Source organism: Heterocephalus glaber, unplaced genomic scaffold (genome assembly GCF_053883595.1).
Source record: "Heterocephalus glaber isolate CG9 unplaced genomic scaffold, H.glaber_assembly_v1.0 deba00001457, whole genome shotgun sequence".
Classification (NCBI taxonomy): Eukaryota; Metazoa; Chordata; class Mammalia; order Rodentia; family Bathyergidae; genus Heterocephalus; species Heterocephalus glaber.
The window spans coordinates 14,274,255-14,294,527 of NW_028258305.1; the positions used below are offsets into that span (position 1 = coordinate 14,274,255).

General features: G+C 40.8%; 1 protein-coding gene across 5 annotated transcripts in view; it reads right to left on the reverse strand.

Annotated features, from left to right (window-relative positions):
* The window catches only part of Eml6 (EMAP like 6), a 294,345-nt gene extending 275,202 nt beyond the window's left edge, over positions 1-19,143 (reverse strand). For 3 of the 5 annotated variants that reach the window (XM_087216379.1, XM_004867282.3, XM_087216377.1), the window contains exons 1-2: positions 18,907-19,140; positions 17,463-18,198 (exon numbers count right to left, since the gene is read on the reverse strand). In XM_087216379.1, coding sequence (XP_087072505.1) covers positions 17,463-17,659 — 197 coding nt within the window. In that variant the 5' untranslated portion in view covers positions 17,660-18,198; positions 18,907-19,140. Of the gene's footprint in view, positions 1-17,462; positions 18,853-18,906 lie in introns of those variants that run through there. The other 2 variants (XM_087216378.1, XM_021246312.2) reach the window with 2 other exon arrangements.
* Between the last annotated feature and the right edge of the window lie 1,130 nt (positions 19,144-20,273).

Consider the following 20,273-nt stretch of genomic DNA (forward strand, 5'->3'; position numbering starts at 1 on the left):
AAATTATAAAAAATTTAACAGGCACAAAATTAAGTTGAGAAATAATGACTCACTTCTGCAGTCTAAGTATTAAGGTAAAGAAGTAACGCTAGATAAATTTCTATAATATAGTTATAAATAAAGGAGATGAAGAATACTAATAGAAACAAGGGCTGTTTGACATTTTTCACATAAATCTCAAAAGGTTTTTTATCATTTCACTTAAAGGATAAATAACATGCCATCAAATTAATCATGCTAATTAGTATAGTAAATTTTATTTAGGGCTCAAATAAGACCAAGAGCCTGAAATAAATTTACTTCTGAGGCTAATTTCCCTTACAATTACTTTATATTGCTATTTTAGTCTTAAGTGAGAATTAATTTCATCCTTTATGTGGGCTTCAGATTTATATATTGTTTTCTCCTAGCCTAGTGACAAGCAAGGCTATTACAAAATGTATATAGAGTTAATTATTTTTTATTTAGTTCCTATATCAGGGTTTTTGGAACTCTAAAACAAAGCTAATCTAAATCCAGATACACTTGATCTTAGCCAAAAGGCCGAGAAGTGATTAATCTAAATCCAAATAAATTGAGTTTAAAGATCTTAGAACTTCCACTATTTCAAATGTCTGAAACTTTGTTCTGTTGTAGAATATTTTCTGGCTACCTACTATCATTTGTCACCACCAGAACATCAGTGTAACAACTGTTATGGCTTATATCTAGGTGTCCTCCCAAAGCCTCATGCGCTCATAGGTAGGGCTTTTGGGAGGTGGCTGGGTTATGGGTGTGTGATACTGGATTAGTCTACTGATTGGTTTAGCATGGGTGTGGGTGACAGAATTACTGAAGAGGGAAGCCACACACTGGGTATAGTTGGCACCAACCAATAGGTTTATTGTATTCCCTGGAATATAAAGGGAAAGAAGAAAAGCAGGCTCGTTGCTTCCTGCCTCCTGCCTGCCACACCATGCCACACTGTTTCTTCTCTGCCATGCTGCCCTGCTGCCCTGCATTGGAACCAACCAACTATGGACTGAGACCTCTACAAAATGTGAGCTGAAATAAACCTCTGCTTCTTTGACTTGTGGGTATCTGGTATTTTGTCCCACCAACAAGAACGGTAACTAAGTAAAAAAGGTAACAGACCTTTTTACCTGGCATGAAAAGAAAGGCAGCCCTTGCTAGATTAGTTCCCTTTGTGATGGAAAAGATAGAGTCATCTGCTCTGGAAACATGAAGACCTTAGACTCCCAACTCACTGTACATGGTGGTTTACTTATGAAAACAAGTGATGCATTTTACCCACAAGCACAGTAGTGATATTTGTTGAAGTCCAAAATCCTTCAATTATTATTTATATTTTATATATATTTATCAAAATGTTATGTATCTCCTTAATATTTAATCAAATCATTTTCTAAACTCTATAGTGAAAATTCCTCTGAAATCTTCAGGGAAAAGGCTACAGGAACATCTGTGTTCACTTGAAGGGAGTAAAGGCTATAGAAACTCACTGTGCTAGGTCTGCAGTCTCTTTGAAGTGCATATGCAGTGTGATCAAAAATATGGTGACTACTTAAACATATGCTACAATAAAAGACACACTGCCATTGAGTCTGCTCAAAATATTTCCCCTTACTTCAAACACACATCCCACTTTTCTTTCCACTTTCTGAAGCAGTTTTGGACATCTTCCATATCTTTAGTTGTGTTGTCATGGCTGCCTCAATGTCCTGAAGTGATTGAAAATATTTACCTTTCATGGTTATTTTGACTTTGAAGAAGAGCCAGAAGTTTCAGGGTGCCAAGTCCTGTGAATATGGTGGATGAGGATATACTGTAATGTTATTTGATAAAAATTGCTGTAAATATTTTGAATTGATTCAGGAAATAGAAACATCCAAGAAAAGACACTCATAAAAGAGGACTCCAGAACTGCTTCAGAAAGTGACAAGAAAGATAAGATTAGTGTGTTCAGAGGAAGCAGGGATTATATTGAGGAGGGATCAATGACAATGAGTCTCTTACTATAATAAATTTTTTAATTTAAAACAAATTTTTTTATTATACCTCCTACAGTGCACCTGGGAAGGTAGCTCAGATATCCCATAATTGACACCCACTAATCACTTCTGGGACACCTATTGAGTGACTGCTTCCTTGATATGGCACATCTGGGTAATCATTCTTGACAGGATACTGCTCAATTCTTTCAGTGTTTATTGCTGGGTTTTGATTTACTCTTTTGTTGTGGCACCCAGAAGGAAAAACCTAGCTGCTGAATTAGCTTCTGAGATTCTGCAATGAAACTAGGGCACATATGGAATTAAATATTCCTACAAACAGATAATCATTTACCATTATAAAACAATAAAAAGTAAACTAATACAACCATTATGGAAATCAGTATGGAAATTTCCCACAAAAACTAAAACTAAAAATTTCATTTGGCCCAGCTATTCCCCATTTAGGTATCACCCCAAAAGAATTAAAGATATTATATTACAGCAATATATGCACACCCATGTTGATAGCAACACAATTTATAAAAGCTTAATCTTGGAATTCATAAGTTGGGGACTTACTGTATAAATAACATGTTCATAAATAAGCCCTCTCCATGAGCATCCATTGATGTCCTAACTCCATCATTTCACCCCTGTTTAATAATGGATGTTTTACTCAAGCAAGATATTCCCCTTCTCTCCACTGAGTTATTTCTCTTTATGGATGCATGGGTTTTCACTTTACTCAAGGGACTATAATTCATGCTTAAGTTATCCCAGATGTGGCCAGCAGAAGTCCCTTTTGGGTGACTCATCATTTTAATGTCTCCCTTTATTCCTTGGGTATTCTTGTACTTTCTAGCACAAGAAGATATGCTGGATTCATCTTTTTTTTTTTTGGTACTGGGAATTGAATTCAGGTCCTTGCTCTTGTGCAGCAGGCGGCGAAACCACTCGGCTAAATCCCTGGCCCCTGGATTCATCTTGTGCATCCCTTATCCCAGGGTTAAAATCAGTTCTGGTCTCTTTATGGGAAAAGTATTTAGAAACAGTTTGGGGTATTAGACATGTCCTTGCTACTGATGTGTCATTCCTTCTTGGTCATCTCAGTGGACAGAACAAGGAAATGTAAGTGTGTGTGTGTGTGTGTGTGTGTGTGTGTGTGTGTCTTTATGTATGTATACTCATTTTCATGTACAATTTATCTATCTATATTTCTATGAGAAATTTTTTAATTCAGATGTTTGGGGTCTTTCACTAACACCTACTGAATCAGAATTTTTGAGGAGGCTCATAAGTTTGTATTTTTATGAAAGTTCAGCCAGGTTTTTGAGCAAAGATGACTATAGAGGAGTGATAGTGGAGGCAGGCAGGCCAATAGGAGGGTACATAACCACCCAAACAAAAACTGAGAGGGTGTGAACTGGGGTAGAAGTGGTTAAAATGGAGAGGACAAGATCAATTGTGCTGGGGGCTGACTGGGCAATAGAGACAGAACAGGTGGGAGGGAGCAGGTACTTGATGTTCCCTGCCTGAATAAATGACTCCTGCAGCTTACATCCTTACACACTTCTTTTATACAATAAGCACTAAATGCATGCTTATCTAATTGGATTATTGTCTTAATTATTTTCCTACAGGTTATATAAAAATCCAGGTGACATTTTGGGAAAAAATAATTATGAAGCATGCTAGAACCTATGTCTCTTCCATGATAGTTTTATCATATGGACTAGAAACTGAGTTTCATTTAAGGGGAGATGACTTAGGGATTCACTGTCAGCAGGCCAGGCTCTTACATGGAAGAACATAGCCTAGCTAAAATGATTGTGTTCAACTCTATTATGCAGGAAAACAGATCTGGAAGACTTTTTACCAAGAACCAACATCAGTAACAATATCTCTTGTCCAAAAAAGAAAAAGAAAAAATAGAGAGCTAGTCTGCTAGCAATAGAAGTCATTAAGCTGAGATGACTACCTGCTACCATTGAGCATAAAACTCACTGGAGCATGAGTAAAATATAGAAAGTGGTTGTAAGAAGAAAAGTACAGATAAAAGGAAATGACCTTTGGATGTTCTAACTGCTATAACAGAAAGTTTAAAACCCAGATAAAAGTACAATCCAGAGAAAAATAATCTTCCCAGTGTTTATATAGTAAAAGCAATCATCAGTGACCTCCTCAATGCTAAATCCACTGACTTACCTGATTCTACCCTATTGATACACTTGCAAGTCACCTTCTTGACATCCTCCTTACTTTTGGTTTCCTGGGCATTCCACTTTCCTGGCTCATCTCCAAAACCCCTATGACCATTCCCACCCTGAACAAGCACCTCTTCTGCTGGTGTCTTAAAAGTTGATCTTCTTTGAAGTCCTGACTTGGACCTCTTTTCCTTCTTCCCTATACTCTCTGGGATTTCTCTTCCACTCTACACACACTCTAACTCCCACAGTTCTCTCCTGAGCAAAAGATCCATCTAGATGTATAAACACCTCTAGCATGTCACAGACACCCCAAGCTAAATAGTCATTTATCATGAACATCATAGAGTATACTCACACAAAGCTAAAACAGCATAGACCAATCATTTGACGTGGCTTCTTGATGCAGTCAAGAGACTCAGTAAACATGAAATGCATAAGGCTGCTGCCAGCAAAACATGGTATGCTGTTTCGCAGTAAGTATTTTTATGTAAGTAGAAATACACACCAAAATACCAATAAAAAGTATAATGTAAGGGCTGGGGATTGAGCTCAGCAGCACAGTGCCTGCCTGGCAAGCACAAGGTCCTGAGTTCAATCCCCGGTAACAATAACAACCAAAAAAATTATAACAGACATAAACCAGTCACAGTCATTTATTACAGTTATCAGGTATTATGTACTATACATAATTGTATAACTATACTTTTATACAACTGGTAGCACAGCAGGTTTGTTACACTAGCATCATCATAAATCCATAAGTGATGCGTTGCCCTACACAACACTGATGGATATGACATCACTAGGTGATAGGAATTTTTTAGCTCCATTATAATCTTACAGGATCACTGTCATATATGGGGTCCATACAGCACATAACTGCTTGTTTGAAGCTGAATTTATCTTCCCCGATCTTGAACCTCTCCTCAACCAAATGACCATGTCAGATGCTTGATCATTACCTTACATCTCTCCTTTCTACTCTTCCCATCCTCTGATTAGAGCCACTCAATTACCAGGAATCTAGAATTTCTATATGAATTCTTTTCCTTGCAACCACAGTTATCTTATACCTGCATTATTATTTCAAGTGCTTTCTCCTCATACTTTCTCTTCTTCCATCCACGATCCACACTTCAGCCAGAGTGATGAGTCTAGAACCTAACTCTAATGCTTCTTCTTCTTCCAGGAATCCCACTCTGACCATCACCCTCTTCTCTCCCATGAATACATCAGATGTACTGCTGAGGCTTTCCCATACACTGGCCTCATGAAGTGTCAGTATCCAGCTGCTCATGTACATTGAGTATTGCGCTCATGACTGCATATCCCTTGAAAGAAGCACATCATTCACATTTGTGTCCCTGATGCCTAGTACTGTGCATACCACCTAGTAGGTGCTCCAAAAATCTTTGTTGAAGGGGATTTTTGTTCCTCTAAGCCCAGGGTTCTATTAAAATTTCACCATTCATCCTTATACTGTATATGGCAACCCTTCTCTATCCAATCCAAGATCAAACATTGCATTTAATTAAAGTATCTTTTCTACTTTTTAAAGTCTAGGCAATTACTCAATCTGTTTTTGTCTTTTAAGAGAATGATTTTTTTTTTTTTGCAAAGCACAGGTCAGATGTATTATATAACATCCTTCAATATCTTTGGTCTCTTTCTTCATGATTAGCTTGAGGCCAAGAAGTTTTTGCAGCAAAACCTGGTAAGTGATGTTGGAGAGCCCTTGTATGTAAGAGGTGGGCCTGTGAAGAAGAGACAGACAGGGTGAAGGGAGGGGAAGGGGAAAAAAAAGGAGGGAAAGGAAAAACTATGAGAAAAGCAAACAAAATGGAAATGATGTCCATGTAAATAGGGAAGGGTGGAGGGGGTGAAGGGCGCACAGGTGATGGGGAAAAAATAAGAACCAAGATCCATCATGTACAGGTACAAGCACCCAATGATAAATGTAAATGTATTGTATACCTAAAATGTATCAATAAAAGACCTTAAGAAAAAAAAGAAAAAGAAGAGACAGACAAAGGTACTCAGGGAGTAAAAGAAAATCAAGGGGCCACAGCATTAAGGGAAGAACAGAAGGACACTAAACAGAAGGTGATCAACTCTACTTAAGACTGTGAAGAAGTTAAGCGCGATATGGCCCCCATTTAGCCCTGGAAGTCACTGGACAGCTCCAAAGAATGACTGCAGTGGCTGATGCAAGTAGAAGAGTAAATGAAAGATAAGAAAATGGAGACAGTAGGAGACAACTCAGAATCTCAGCACTTTAATTTAGAAAGGATCATGGAGTTAAGCCTTCTCTTTTTTGTTTTCGTTTTGTTTTTGTTTTTGTTTTTGTTTTGCGGTACCAGGGATCAAACTCAGGACCTTAAGCTTTCAAGTCAGGTTCAATGCCAATGAGCTAAATCTCCAGCCCCATCATTTTTTGATAACGAAACTGAGGCCCATAAAAGTCACACATCTGGATAAAGACAGCTGCTGCAGAGTTCAGTCCCATGGGACCCAATCTCCATGTACAAGGGCCACGTTACCTCTTTAGGCATTTTGACATTGAAAGAAGAAAGAATGGGAAGGAATCCTGAAGAAAAGGTTAATAAAAATTAAGTAGAAATCCTACATTTTTTTCCTAAAATGTAAATTGACCTTGTCTTGCCCTTTTAAATCCCCTCACTGGTCCCCATAACTTGTGGAATGAGCTATAAATCCTTCAGTGATCTACCTCTAGCCCCCTATCTGCTTTCTCTCCCACAGTACACCCCTCACTCTCCTATCTTCACTCTAGCAATACTGAACAACTTTTTCTGCAGGGCTTCTGCTCTTCTAGGTCCCTGAACCTCTGCATGAGCTACTTCCTCCCTGATGGTTTCTCCTTCCCCAATTCCCTTTCTGCTTTCCTGCCACGCTGTTCTTCATCCTTCCAAAGTTACTCTCTTCAACCTTCTGAACTTCTGTCCTTGAACCCCTACTTCTGCATCTTTGTGTGAAAGTCTTCTGGGCCAGAAGACTTAAATGTTTTTAGAGCTTCCAGGCACTAACTTGGAATCTCTGTTTTGTTTTGGGTGTTTTTTTTTTTTTGGTACCAGGGATCAAACTCAGATCCTTGTGCTTGCAAGGCAGGTGGCAGAACCACTGAGCTAAATCCCAGGCCCAACTTAGAATCTCTGAACGATCTGAACTTCATTTACTTCTTATACACAGTTCATCGTATTTTCACAAGTTATTTCAAAAGACCATGTGTCTCCTAGCTGGACATGGGGCACACACCTGCAGTCCCAGCACTCTGGGAGGCTGAGGCAGAAGAATCAGAAGTTTGAGCCCAACCTGGGGAAATTAGAAACTTAGACCCTGTTTAAACTTTTTTTAAAAGACCTTGTATTTCTTAAATCAAAAGGGAGGCAAATTAAGGTTTCGCTTATAGTAAATCAAAAAAGTGTAAGCACAAGATATTCAAAAGTAACATGTCATTCACTGAAACGTTCATGGCCATATTTCAGTAGAAAACACTTATGTCCAGTGCCTATATTTTCCAGTCTGACCACCAGAGCAGCAGAAGAAAAAAGTCAAATAGAATTGGTGTCAGATTGAAGGGCACCTCAGTAGTTGGCCATTACTGCCATTCAAATTTAAAAAGAAAAAAAGAAAATTTCAAATCCTGCTTCTCAGTATCAGCTCAGAATATTTTCAGTTATCTACTCACAAAATATGCATAAAACAAATTCTATAGAAATATCACCCCTATTTCACACGTTGAAACTTCTGACTAATCTGAAATATACAAAATAAAAATCAAAAATACATCAGGCTTGGGCAAGGCATTTAGCTCAGTGGTTCCGCTGCCTGCCCTGCAAGCGCAAGGTCCCGAGTTTGATCCCCAGTACCCCCACCAAAAAAAAAAAATACATTAGGCTTTTACAGTGGTCACGTGAAGATACCAGGCATGGAGACACCCATGGAACTCAAATCAGGTGGAGAAATGGGTAGTCAACAAAACCAACATGATACAATGGTGCTTTAAAGGAGAAATCTGCACAATGGTCTGGATACACAGAGAAAGGAGGCCCTAAAATAGTCTTGTGCTGTCATAGAAGACAACAGGAAGAGATGACACTTGCTTTGAAACTGAAAAAAGGGAGACTATACCAGTGAGGAGTCATTTCGGGCAGCCAGAAATGGCATGCACAGGGATGAGCCAGCGCTCCCCGGAGACATCTGGGATGGCCTACCTCTACAGAACAGAAAATTCCACAATATATTACATCACCCATATTTCAAGTTTAAGCCCCATTTGTTTCCCTTTTCTTGTCCTCAATTTGAGTATTCCTCATCACTGTCCTTCCCTTTTCTGTGCATCAAGATATCATTTGCCTCCTTCTCTTCCAGTCCATCTCCTGTAGTAGAGTTGCCATTCATTCTTCCTCAGTCCAGATGTCCTTAGCATATGCTCTTCCTTTAAAAAGCCCTTACAAATATGGTCTCAACCTCCAGGCTACAATTGATTAGATTGGGTGGTTGTCTAGACCCATGCTAGATCAACTGGATTCTCTGATTCAGTTGGCTTTGTAGACCCAAAGCTGAATAGGCATGCGTACTGAAGGACTGAGACAGATTTGGGGGCATAGGAGGTACCATGTACAAAATGAATCACTAAGTTAAATGAGTCTGAAGTCAGAAAAAACAAAGCATGTATTATCCAGACAGTAGCAGAGATGCAAATCCCTGTGATGCATTAGGTCATAGCAAGAGAAAGAAACAGGAAAAGACTAGCTGCCTGGCATCCGTGCAGTGCTCAAGAGGCAGCCACACTCCCTGTAATTGAGGCCCAAAAGATTTTCTCGTCACCTTATAATCCCCTCCCTAATTGTGCTTCTTCAAAAAAAGTTTTAGTTTCTTACAACTAATGATTCCTTACTTAAAAGACATCCCATTATTTCTGGGTCTTACCTATACTATCAATTCAAAATGAACACAGACTATCAGTTAAACTAAAAAAGGAAGTTCATGGATTTAAAATAATTCTTAATAAAGACTGGAGGTGTGGCTCAGTGGCAGAGCATTTGCCTAGAATACATGAGGCCTTCAGTTCAATATCCAGCACCACACACAAAATTAGATACTCTCAACAGCCCTAGAATAATTCTCTGACCAGTCTATTTATGTACTACCAGTCCAAAGGGAGCTTCTTTCACCTGCAAGAGGTAGAAGCTGCCTGCTACTCCTTCCCTCAGTGTGATGGGAAAGAAAGTGGCAGAAAATTAGCGGATATTCCCAGAATCCTTCAGCTCCTGGGTTGAAGCCATCAGTTGCCTGCCCTCCTTTGGGGGAAGAAAGGAATGAACTAATAAAGGGGCAAAGCCTCTCTCACAACTTCCTTCACTTTCCATGCCATCTCCCCCTTAGCTGGCTCAATATACCCATCTCCAGCACCAAGGCTAAAGTCTGTAAAACAATATTTAAAAAGCAAGAACCTTTGGGAGTAAACAAATCCAAAGTATAGACTGCATCTGGCCCCTAAACCAGCAGTCACTAACACTACAGTGGTTCCTCAAAGTTTAAATGGTGCTATTCCACAAATATATAAATCTATGCATCCTTCATAAGATTTAACATCATCTTTACAAATACAGAACAGCAACCAAGGCCTCTGACTTCTATTACTTCTGGATTAATCTTTTTAAAGGTTGCTTCTGTTTCTGGATCCCCAAATATTCAACACTTTCTATGTAGGAGGAATGAGCCCTCTGCTCACAGAATTCAATGCCTGTGGGCAACTAATATAATTCCATGGGGGAAAAACAGTCTTTTCAATAAATGTTGTTGGCACAACTAGGTAAACACATGCAAAAGAATGCAGTTGGAATCCTACCTCACAATATATATAAACATTAACTTAAAATGGATCATCTAACTAAATGTAAGAGCTAAAATGATAAAACTTTTGAAGAAAACACATGGATAAATATTTATAATTTTGGATTAGGTGATTTTTTACAGATACACTTCAAAATAACAAGAAACAAAAAAATAAATAAATTGGACATCATCAAAATTTAAAACTTTCATGCTTCAAAGGGAAAGTAAAAACAACTATATTTTTAAGTAATATATTACATAAAAGATACATTCAGAATAAAGAATTCTTAAAATAATTAAAAGATAAATCAATTCAAAAATGGGAAAGGATTTGAATACAGACATTTCTCCAAAGAAGATTTACAAATGGCAATAAGTTTATAACAAGATGATCAATATCATTAATCATTAGGAAAATGCAAGTTAAAATCCCAATGAGATACCATTTCACATACAACATGATGCCTGTAATTTTAAAAAAGCAGACAATAACATAATAACATGTATTGGCAATGATGTGGAGGAATTGGAACTCTCATATATTGCTGATGGGACTGAAAAATGGTGTGGCTTTGGAAGACAGTTTGGCAATTCACCCAAAAGCTCTACATAGACTTACCATATTACTCAGCAATTCCACTCTGAGACTAGAAAATATCTGCCCACACAGACTTTGGACACACTCTCCCACTGCCCAGGGGGATAGGCTCACCATCTCCTTAACATGTTCTACCTAGTTCCTGATGGTTCTTCCTGGAAAAGAAGAAACACTGGGCTAGGGGCCAGCCAGCCCAATGAAAGAAATACTCCATTAATTTAAGAATAAATATAAGTATCATAGAAACATACATATATTATTAAGGGACTATTTCACTAGCTTGTAATATCTTTTGGTTGAAAAACACTCGTCTACTGAGCTTGAAATATACAAATTCATTCCTTAAAATCTTGCTGTTGGAAATGCGGGCTGTGGATAGCAGCAGTATCTCCCTTAAGCTGCTTGGAGCTGCACGATGTCAGGCTTCACTCTAGACCTATAGTCACAGAATCTGCATTTTTGCAAGTGCCCAGGTGGCCCCTATGCACAGTGATATTTGAGAATTGTTTGCGCTCAAAACTTTATATTTGGGACCAACTCACACATGACAAATTCAAGTTAACTTACAAAAGAGTCTGGCAGCTGAGGGAAAGTAGACCACGGGCTAAGGATTACTTTCCAGATGGCTCCAGTCTACTGTCAGACAAGTAAGCCCTAGAAAGGACGCCAGTAAGTCTGCCTTCCCAGCAGCTTCCCTTTCTTTTCTTGATGGCAAAAATGTCACCTCTATTGCAAAGGTTTTCAGATCCACATCCCTGAGGACTGAAGAGGCCCTAGGACAACCCTGCTTAGAAATGCTGCCATGAACCATTTTTCACTGTAATCTATCTATAAAACCATTGGTGTTGGTGGGGCTGAAATAATTCCTTCTAAAAATAATGTCATTCAGAGCAGTGTTTGAAAGCAGTAACCCATTATATGGCAACCATATTTTTCAAATAAAAACATGGTCATATTTCTAAGTTAAAAATTGAGATTTATGATGTGATAAGAAAAAAATGTATTCATGACAATAGATGGATAGAGTATTTGTGATTGTCCTGGGAAATCTAGGACATATGGTATCAAAACCCAAAGGCATTAATCACCTGGGTCAGAATTATGATGACCTTGACCTTTCTCTATGTATCTATAGTAGAATTCTAAACACACCAAGTTCTTTTCCACCCCAGCACCTTTCCACCCACTCTCTCCTCTGCCACCACATCTCCAACTGTCTGTCCCTTCTTACCCTTCAGGTCCCAGATAATCTGGAAATCTCATTTAAGTTCCTTCACATAACAACTCCACCCAACCCAGTTCCCTCCAGGATCATTCTCTTCTTGGCACTACTGTATTTACCTTGTTTCCTTTCTCATTCACTGGTGGCCTCCCCACCAGAATGTAAGGTACTTCAAGGGAACAGAACCTTGTGATGTTCACAGCTGCATCCCCTCTACCTGGCACATTTTATAGGTAACATGAGTATTTGATGAATAAACCAATGAGAAAGAATAAAATGTATCCAACCTTACATAATATATAAATCTTAATAAAAATAAAATGAATAATAACAATAAGAACATTTATTAGTAGACCATAAGCTTTCATCAAAAGCTTTTACTTCATGCTCTAGCCAGTGTGCAGAATAAGATCCAAGGAACAGTGGGATGATCCCATTGAATGACTTTACTTGAATATAGTTCCCTCTCAAACCCATACCTGTAAAATGAGATTATCTCTCAGAGTGAGGAAAGAGAAATTCATTGAGAAAATATATACATAAAGTGTCTGGTAGAGACCAGGCACTCAATATGGACTGAATTCTTTATAGTTACCCCCTTGTTTCCTTTATTCAACCTGATCAAGAGATTAAAAATATATAGGCCGGGGATTTAGCTCAGTGGTTCCAGTGCCTGCCTCGCAAGTGGCACAAGGTCCCAAGTTCGATCCCCGGTACCATAAAAAATATATATATTTTATTTATATATATATATATATATATAAAATCATGTCTTCAGGTCTTCATGTATACCTGCTTATCCAATTCTCCAGGCTCAACCATGGCTCATAGATGGCTCTCTTCAAATCCAACAAATTCAATTGTATTTGCAGTACCAGATTACTTTAGCCATGTCAGGATTCTGGCTTTTTAAATTTTTTAAGTTAAATGCCTCTAGTCGATCACTGTTTCTGGTCACTGTATCAAAACTGGTGATGTTCCTAAAGTGAATCTGAATGTGATTCTATTTCTAGTCTGAGTTCTAGCAATCTGCTTCCAGTACGCTTGAATAAAGCACAAGTTTTATAGACCAACAGAAGATAGAGTTACAAAAAGAACAAACTTACTGAGTTCTGGCTGGGACATGCTCAGTAGTAGGAAGCATGGAGACTGAGAAAAATAAGAGGCACAAAACAGTGAAGCAATAGCTTTGGGTTTTGGAATCCAGTGGATTGGGATTCTGGTTCCCAGTCTACAATCTTCTAGATGTTGACCATGGGCAAGACCCTTAACCTCTCTGTGCCTTAGATGCCTCAACAACAACAACAGTAGCCTGGGTCAGCACCACTATTTCCCTCAAAGGGTGGTTAAAAGGATGGATGAGATGAATCTGTATACACATTTAGCTCTGATTCTGGTATTCAAGAAATGTTATCTCTGTTTATATTAAGATTCATTCCCAGCATCAAGGAGCTCATATACACTTACAAATAAAAACATTCAGAATGAGAAAACAGCACTAGATACTTGTGAGTGAGCAGCACTGGTCACAAAAGAACCAAAACTTCAGGAGTACTTGGCATCCCTTGCTTTGTCTGAGGATGGTAAAAGGTCTCAAGCCAAAAGTGAGACAGGAACAGGGAACCTTGCAGGATATGGATACAATTAGGTCCCTGTAATGGGAACCTTGTATGTAATTTCTACAATAACCTATAAAGTGGATACGTATAAACCCCATTTTATAAGTTAGAAGCTATTTCACAGATGAGAAAGTTGCTCAATTGGTAGCAGACCTAGGCTGAACAGAGGGAGAAGGTGGAAGGGAAAGATATATCATGAAGGCAAGGAAGAAAAAACAATTGTATTATATGGTAAATGGAAAAAAATTTATAATTTTTTAAATGGAAAATAAGGACTGAATGGTAAGTTAAAGCCTGAGAAAACAGAAAGGTAAAGAGTCTGGACTTCTGCTTGTACAAAATGAGGAATCGTTGTTTTACTTTTGGTGTATAGATGTTTAATATATAGGTACTAAGGGCTGGGGATTTAGCTCATCAGCACCATGCCTGCCTCACAAGGACAAGGTCCTGAGTTCATTCCCCAGCACTGGAAAGAAAAAATATATAGATATATAGATATATAGATATATAGATATATAGATATATAGATATATATATATGTACTACTACTGCAAATAACATTTATTGAGCATCGGCTAAGAGCCAGGCCCTACACTAAATCCTTGGAATATATCTAATAGTTGCAACAACTCTGCAATTTAGATATTGTCACCCTCATTTCATAAAGAAAACTGTGAAAGGTCACACATGCCTCCAGTAAATGACAGAGTGGGATTTGTACTCATGTGTATGTGATGTCAAAGTCAGTATTCTTTCCCCTAAAGCAGCAGTGCAGATAAACCTCTCTTGCAATAAAGAGCCAAAAGATAGGAAAGAAAATAGAAACAAAGAACTCTCCAAAAGCAATACAGAGACTCAGATGAGGACCTAAAGATCTTAACTGGAATCACTGTAAAAATGGAAGGGAGGTGAAAGAGAGTGAATGTGTTCATGACCTTTTCTTTCCCTTACTCCCTTGCTACACCACATTCTGCTACTTGAAGTAGAAATCAAGTTAGTAGTTAAGCTACTCCCTTTTACTGTATGGTATTTAAGCCATGATTTTACTCCTGTTGTTAGCTCAATAGCAAATGCTGCTTTAGGTATTTATTTGTCCCATTACAATGTTATCGGGGCTAAAATGTGGCATCATTCTCTAATTTGTTATGTGCATGGAAAGGCAATCATTCAAGAGAATAAAACTAAGCTTCCACATCCAATAAATCACATTATGCCCCACATATCCATATTTTTTAAAATCTGACTTAAATACACAGCCAGTCAAAGCAAGAGAACACATATGCTGAGCTCTAATGAGCTCTGCCAAATCCTACAGCATTATTAAGGTTCACCATGATTTCAGGGAGCACATAGTTTTATAAAATGGAGTGTGTTATCAATATTTGTCGGGCGGCTTCCTAGCTAATACTCTAGATAAAGCTACACAAAAGGCAAAACAGTAGGAAAAGTATGCACATGAATATATCTTTCAAAATAATGCAAAAGCTAAGTATGAAGTGGACAATTACTTGGACTATCTTATTTGATAGAATCAAAAGATAGAAGCAGTGGGCCAGGGACTTAGCTCAGTGGTTCCACCGCCTGCCTTGCAAGCACAAGGACCTGAGTTCAATAACTGGTACCAAAAAGAAAAAAGTTAGAAGCATTAATATTCATGTAATGACTCAAAAAAACAGTATTTTTGCATTAAGACCTTAGCTATAGTCTTCCCCATCCAGTGACAAACTTCAATATTTCAGGAGGAAAAACAGTAGTATACGGGGATATGGAGAAATGAATTGAAATGGATAAAGATAAAAGATTGTGTACTGTGGTTTGTACACTTTCTTTACCATATATAGTATAAGATAAAGGATAATAACAGCATAAAAATTCCAATTTTATCAGTTTTAATTGCATAACAACCAGTGATTTGTGTTTTTTAATCCACTGAACTTAATTTCATTTCCACTTTCCAAAGATACACATGGAGGTTAGAGAACTCTGCTCACCTGTACATGCTCAGACCCAAAGAAATATTGTGGAGAATTTAGCAATAAATTGTCCTTTTTCTGAAATCAGGCTATTATGTCACTACTGAACACAATCACCTTAACAAACAGATTAGAAGATAAACTGTCTTTTTTTTCTCTTCATCAATTAGGATTCCCTGCAAATCTAGTTACGCACAGGACTTCATACTCCTCTTCTTCAAACTGAATGTTTAACCACCCAAGCCAGGGGTCAGCAGCCCCAGCTGCTTGTCACAACAAAGGTTTACTGCAATTCACCCTTTCCCATCTTCGGTTCCAACAGTTCATTTAATTTTTCCTCTATTAGAGAAAGAATTATGATTAAGAGTTCAAATCCTCAAAGTAGTTCAGTGAGCTGTCACATTAATATCATTTAACTCCAGGGAATTTTCTGTTTAATTGCCACTCTCTCCCTTCCCCCAAAGGACTACATCTTATTTTGATGTTGTAATGGAAAGTACTGCATTAAGACTGACAGTGCAAAAACACAATGGGTTTAAATTTTTAAACATCTAACCTTTTCATGAGTCACTATTCATCATCTGCACCTGTGACTTTACTAACCAGCCTGGGAATTAGAGAAGTAAAATCTGTAGGACAGACCTAAATAAGGATGCCCCAATCACAACCATTACCATCTCACAGAGGGAAGGAAAATGCTGTTTTGCCTAATGTAATGTGAAGAAAAATTTACATGTCGAATTTACAAATCTTGAAAGCATTAGAGCTCCCAGCATTTTTAAAAAAATACATATATGTATCATTCTCCCCACTGAAAAATTAGGACTATTGACATTAACTGACCACTTAATCTTGACTACTATTGATATTATTGACCGCTTAATCACTTGTTTCATTATGAAAAGCAAACTTAGTGCAAAAGTGGTAATATTCTGAAAATGTGATAGAAGTTGTTCTGCAACAACGAAACACACAAGTTTGCAAGGTATAAATATGGTCTCTGTCAGTTGTAGTCCATCCTGAGCAAGTCATCTTCCCCTTGAGTGGAGGCTTCCACACCATGGAAATCTTAACTGCATACAGCAGAAAGGGATTCTCTGTGAAGAGCATCTGGACCACACCTCGTTTGGTCAAGCAAGAAGCTGAGAAGAGCTGGGAGAAAATGTGTCTAGTCCAGATATGATAGAACAGGACCAAGAATCAACATATGGCCCCTTCAGTTTAAGAGGGAGGGCCCCTAACATGGCTGTTCATCCAGTGGAGTTCCCTCATTCCATGGACCTTCCACCACTGTTGATCATTCTATGTGCTGGCTGGTAGGATTTTGTGGTCCAACAGCTGCCAGCCTTTTATAACCTCAGTGATGCTTTAGAAGCATCCACTTAGTTGTGAATATGCTTTTAGCGTTAAAACACTGCCAAGTGAAATATTAGAGAAGAAATTCTCCATCCACTGCAGAAATTTCTCAGGTCCAAAGCATTTGGGATGAAGATTCCAAATTAGAAAATTTATTTTCGATTTTTTTTAAAAAAATCCTCTTGCTTGCTGAGAAACATACTGAGAAGCCTCCTGAAGATGATACCCACAGTACATCCTATCATTTACCTAGTTACAAGAGGAAGTGTTTGATAGTTACCCAGTCCTTCCACTTGTAGCAGGAATGAACACCAAAAAGCATCAGAACGCTCAACTCCGTGGAGATTTAGAAGCCTTCCGGAGGGATAAACAGAAAAGACACTTCTCCCTCCCCACCTGCACACCCCCCCCGACACACACACACACACACACACACACACACACACACACACACACACTGTTTCTGCCCTAGCCCCACAACCAGCAGCCCTTCCGTAATTCCATGCGGCTCCGGAGAGAATCCTTTATTCCATGGGGCCACTGGATCTGACCCTGGGAAAGCCTGGCTGGTCATTCTTCCCACCCTTTCATCCTCCACACCCTACCTTCCCGGCGCCCCACCTCACCCCCTTACCTGATAATGTCGTCGTTGTGTCCCAAGAAGAATTTCTGGCTGTGTTCGCGGGTGTTGTACACCACCCCGACCCCAGCCACAAAGTAGACCACCTCCTTGCCGGCCGTGTAGTACAGGTTGTTGCGGCACTGGTGACCCCGGTACCCGTACACCCACTCCAGCCGGAGCTGGCAGCCAGGAGCCGTCCGATCCGCCATGATAAGCCGACCCCACTCGTGCCCCGGCCCCCCCGCGCAGCGCGGGTCGGTGGCCCCTGCGCCGGCTCTGTGCTCTCCCAAGCTCGGCTGCGGCGGACCTGCAAAGGCTCAGCGTGCAGCGCCCGGCGCAGATTTCCGCGGCGACTCACAGGCACAGCGCAGCGCGCCGGCCGCCACCATCATCCGCCGCCGCCGCGGGAGACGAGGCTCCGCAGCCGGTGCGCGGCCGCCAGACCCTACAGGACGCCCCGCTCTCTCCCGGGGAGGCGGCTTCGGGGGCGCCAGCACCCGCGCGGGCCGGCCTCACTGAACCTGAGGGCTTTGGCCCCCGGGAGAGGCCCTCGGGGGGGTCACCCCGCCTTCTAAACCGAAGATCTGCATAGCCAGTCAGTGATCACTCAGTTCGCTAAGTTTGCGATGGGGGGGGGGGGGGGGCGGGCTTCGCAGCAGGCAGCTGGATTTATTCTGTGACAGTTTTGATCTGACAGGCAGCCCGAGTAAGCTTGGCCATCACCGTCCTTGGATCCGAAACTGGCAGTCTTTATCCAGGATGTGACAGCGAGGAAAAAAAGAAATAGATTTTTTTTTTTTTTGGCATAAGTCACCCAGTCCAAGAAAATTGTCCCCCAACTAAACCCAAGTTTTTTTTTTTTAAATTGTCAACTACTCCCCCTTATTCCCTCCAGATCCATCTCCTTAATAATATCAAATGCGCTCTAAACGCTGCTGGCTAGTAGCTGCTGATCTGATTTGAAAGAACATTTGCTGTTTCCCTATTAAGCCAGGGCGAATATGCAATGGTCATTTTTTTCAGATGCTCCAATTAGCTATCATCCTTTCTGAACCTTCTCTTCCCCTAGAAGACCATGAAGAACTTAGCAGCTCTCCCTAATCAGCAACTCCAATCGCAAGCGTCATCAAAGATTTTCTGAATCGGAGGACACCAGCACTAGCGTAGGGAGAGGGAGGAGAGAGCTACCTACAAACGCTCCTGGTTCAAAAGAAATTAAATAATTAACAAGTGGCAAAAATCGTGTGCCTCTCCCCAGGAAGGTCTGCGCTGACTGCGGGGTTTCGTGGGTTCCCGAGCCCGGCCTTCTGCCTGGCAGGGCGTAGGGTTGCCCGCGGGACCCCGGAGGACATCGACCCCCAACACACACACTCCTCCCGGGACACCCCGGCCCGCACTCCTCCCATTCCCGACCCTGCCTCTCCCGCGAAGCATCCCCGCTCTCTCCGCCTCTAACCTCTGCTGCCCGCGGGAGCCCCCGGCGCGTAGGGATCCCGCACCGGCGAGCGAAATCCTCCGCCCTCCCTTCCCCACCTCCCGCACCCGGGGATGGGCTTCGTCACTGGGGCGCCGCGGGAGACTAGCTCTTCCTCCAGCCGGGGCCCGGGGGCGGGGCCACCGTGCAGCTTTCGGGAACCCAGTCGCCAGGTTACTAGGCGAGATCCGGGCGCTAGGAAACGGCGACGCCCGCAAGGTTGGGCTGTTCCTCCCTCTCCCCGCCCTGGCGGGCCCTTCGCCCGATGCATCCTGGGAGATGTAGTCCCATCTGCTCTGGCTGGTATCGGGCATGCGACGGGAGGACTACAGGTACCAGGATTCCGCGCGCCCACGGGGGCTGTGGAGAGGCCGGTGTGAGCGTCCGTCGGGCCTGCGGTTCTCCAAGCTAGGAGATGTGGGCTGATCGACGGCGACGGCTGACCCTTTTTGCCTTTGCGGTGACTGAGGCGGGCAGGCGGCCAGCGGACGTGTCCCTGTTGACGAGATCAGTGGAGCTAGTCACCACTGCCCCCTTAAACTTTCTCTTGCGCGGGTCCTAGAGTGTACCTGTAGCCGACATCCTCCCTGCACTGCAGCACTTGATTCAACTGAAGTTTCCCACTTCAGTTTTCCTTTTTATTCAAATAGCTTCTGTTTGTTCAAGTGCAGTGCTGCCATTGTTTAACGAAAATGCTTAGCACACCGTGTCATTCTGCCCTACCTATAGAAACCGGTGCCTTCCTTGCCTAAGTTAGAAGATTTGGGTAGAGATAATCAGACCTTGAAAGCTGAAGATGCTGACGTCATTAACAACTAACTGTGGCCCTCAAACACCCAAGCATTTCTCGTAAAACTGCCCCAGGTAAACCTATGAATCTACTGTGTTCAAAAGTAGCCTGTTTTCAAATAGGGGTCACAGCCAACCTTTGGGAAGATACTGCAAAATCCCAGTGACTAAGCCTGCAGAAGGCCCATATTGGCCATTTGGAACTTCTTTCTATATTCATGACATTGCTTTCTCAGTTCTTCATCTACCTCAAGCTTTATAATACAATCTCCATGACCTGGTATAAAAGGCTTTAGAACATCAGAAGTTTTGGGTGTGGATGAACAGTTACTGTCCGAAGTAATGAAAAGGATGTGAATTGGTCTCATCTTTCTTTTTAAAACAATCTACAAATACATGAGATGTTCTTGGCCTTATAAGAAAAAAGTCAGAAAAAGGTTTGAGACTTTTTAGTCTTCCTGTTGGTGTAACAAAATATCCAAGACTGGGTAATTTATAAAGAATAGTTTATTTTGCCAGGGATTTAGCTCAGTGGCACCGCGCCTGCCTCAAAAGCACAA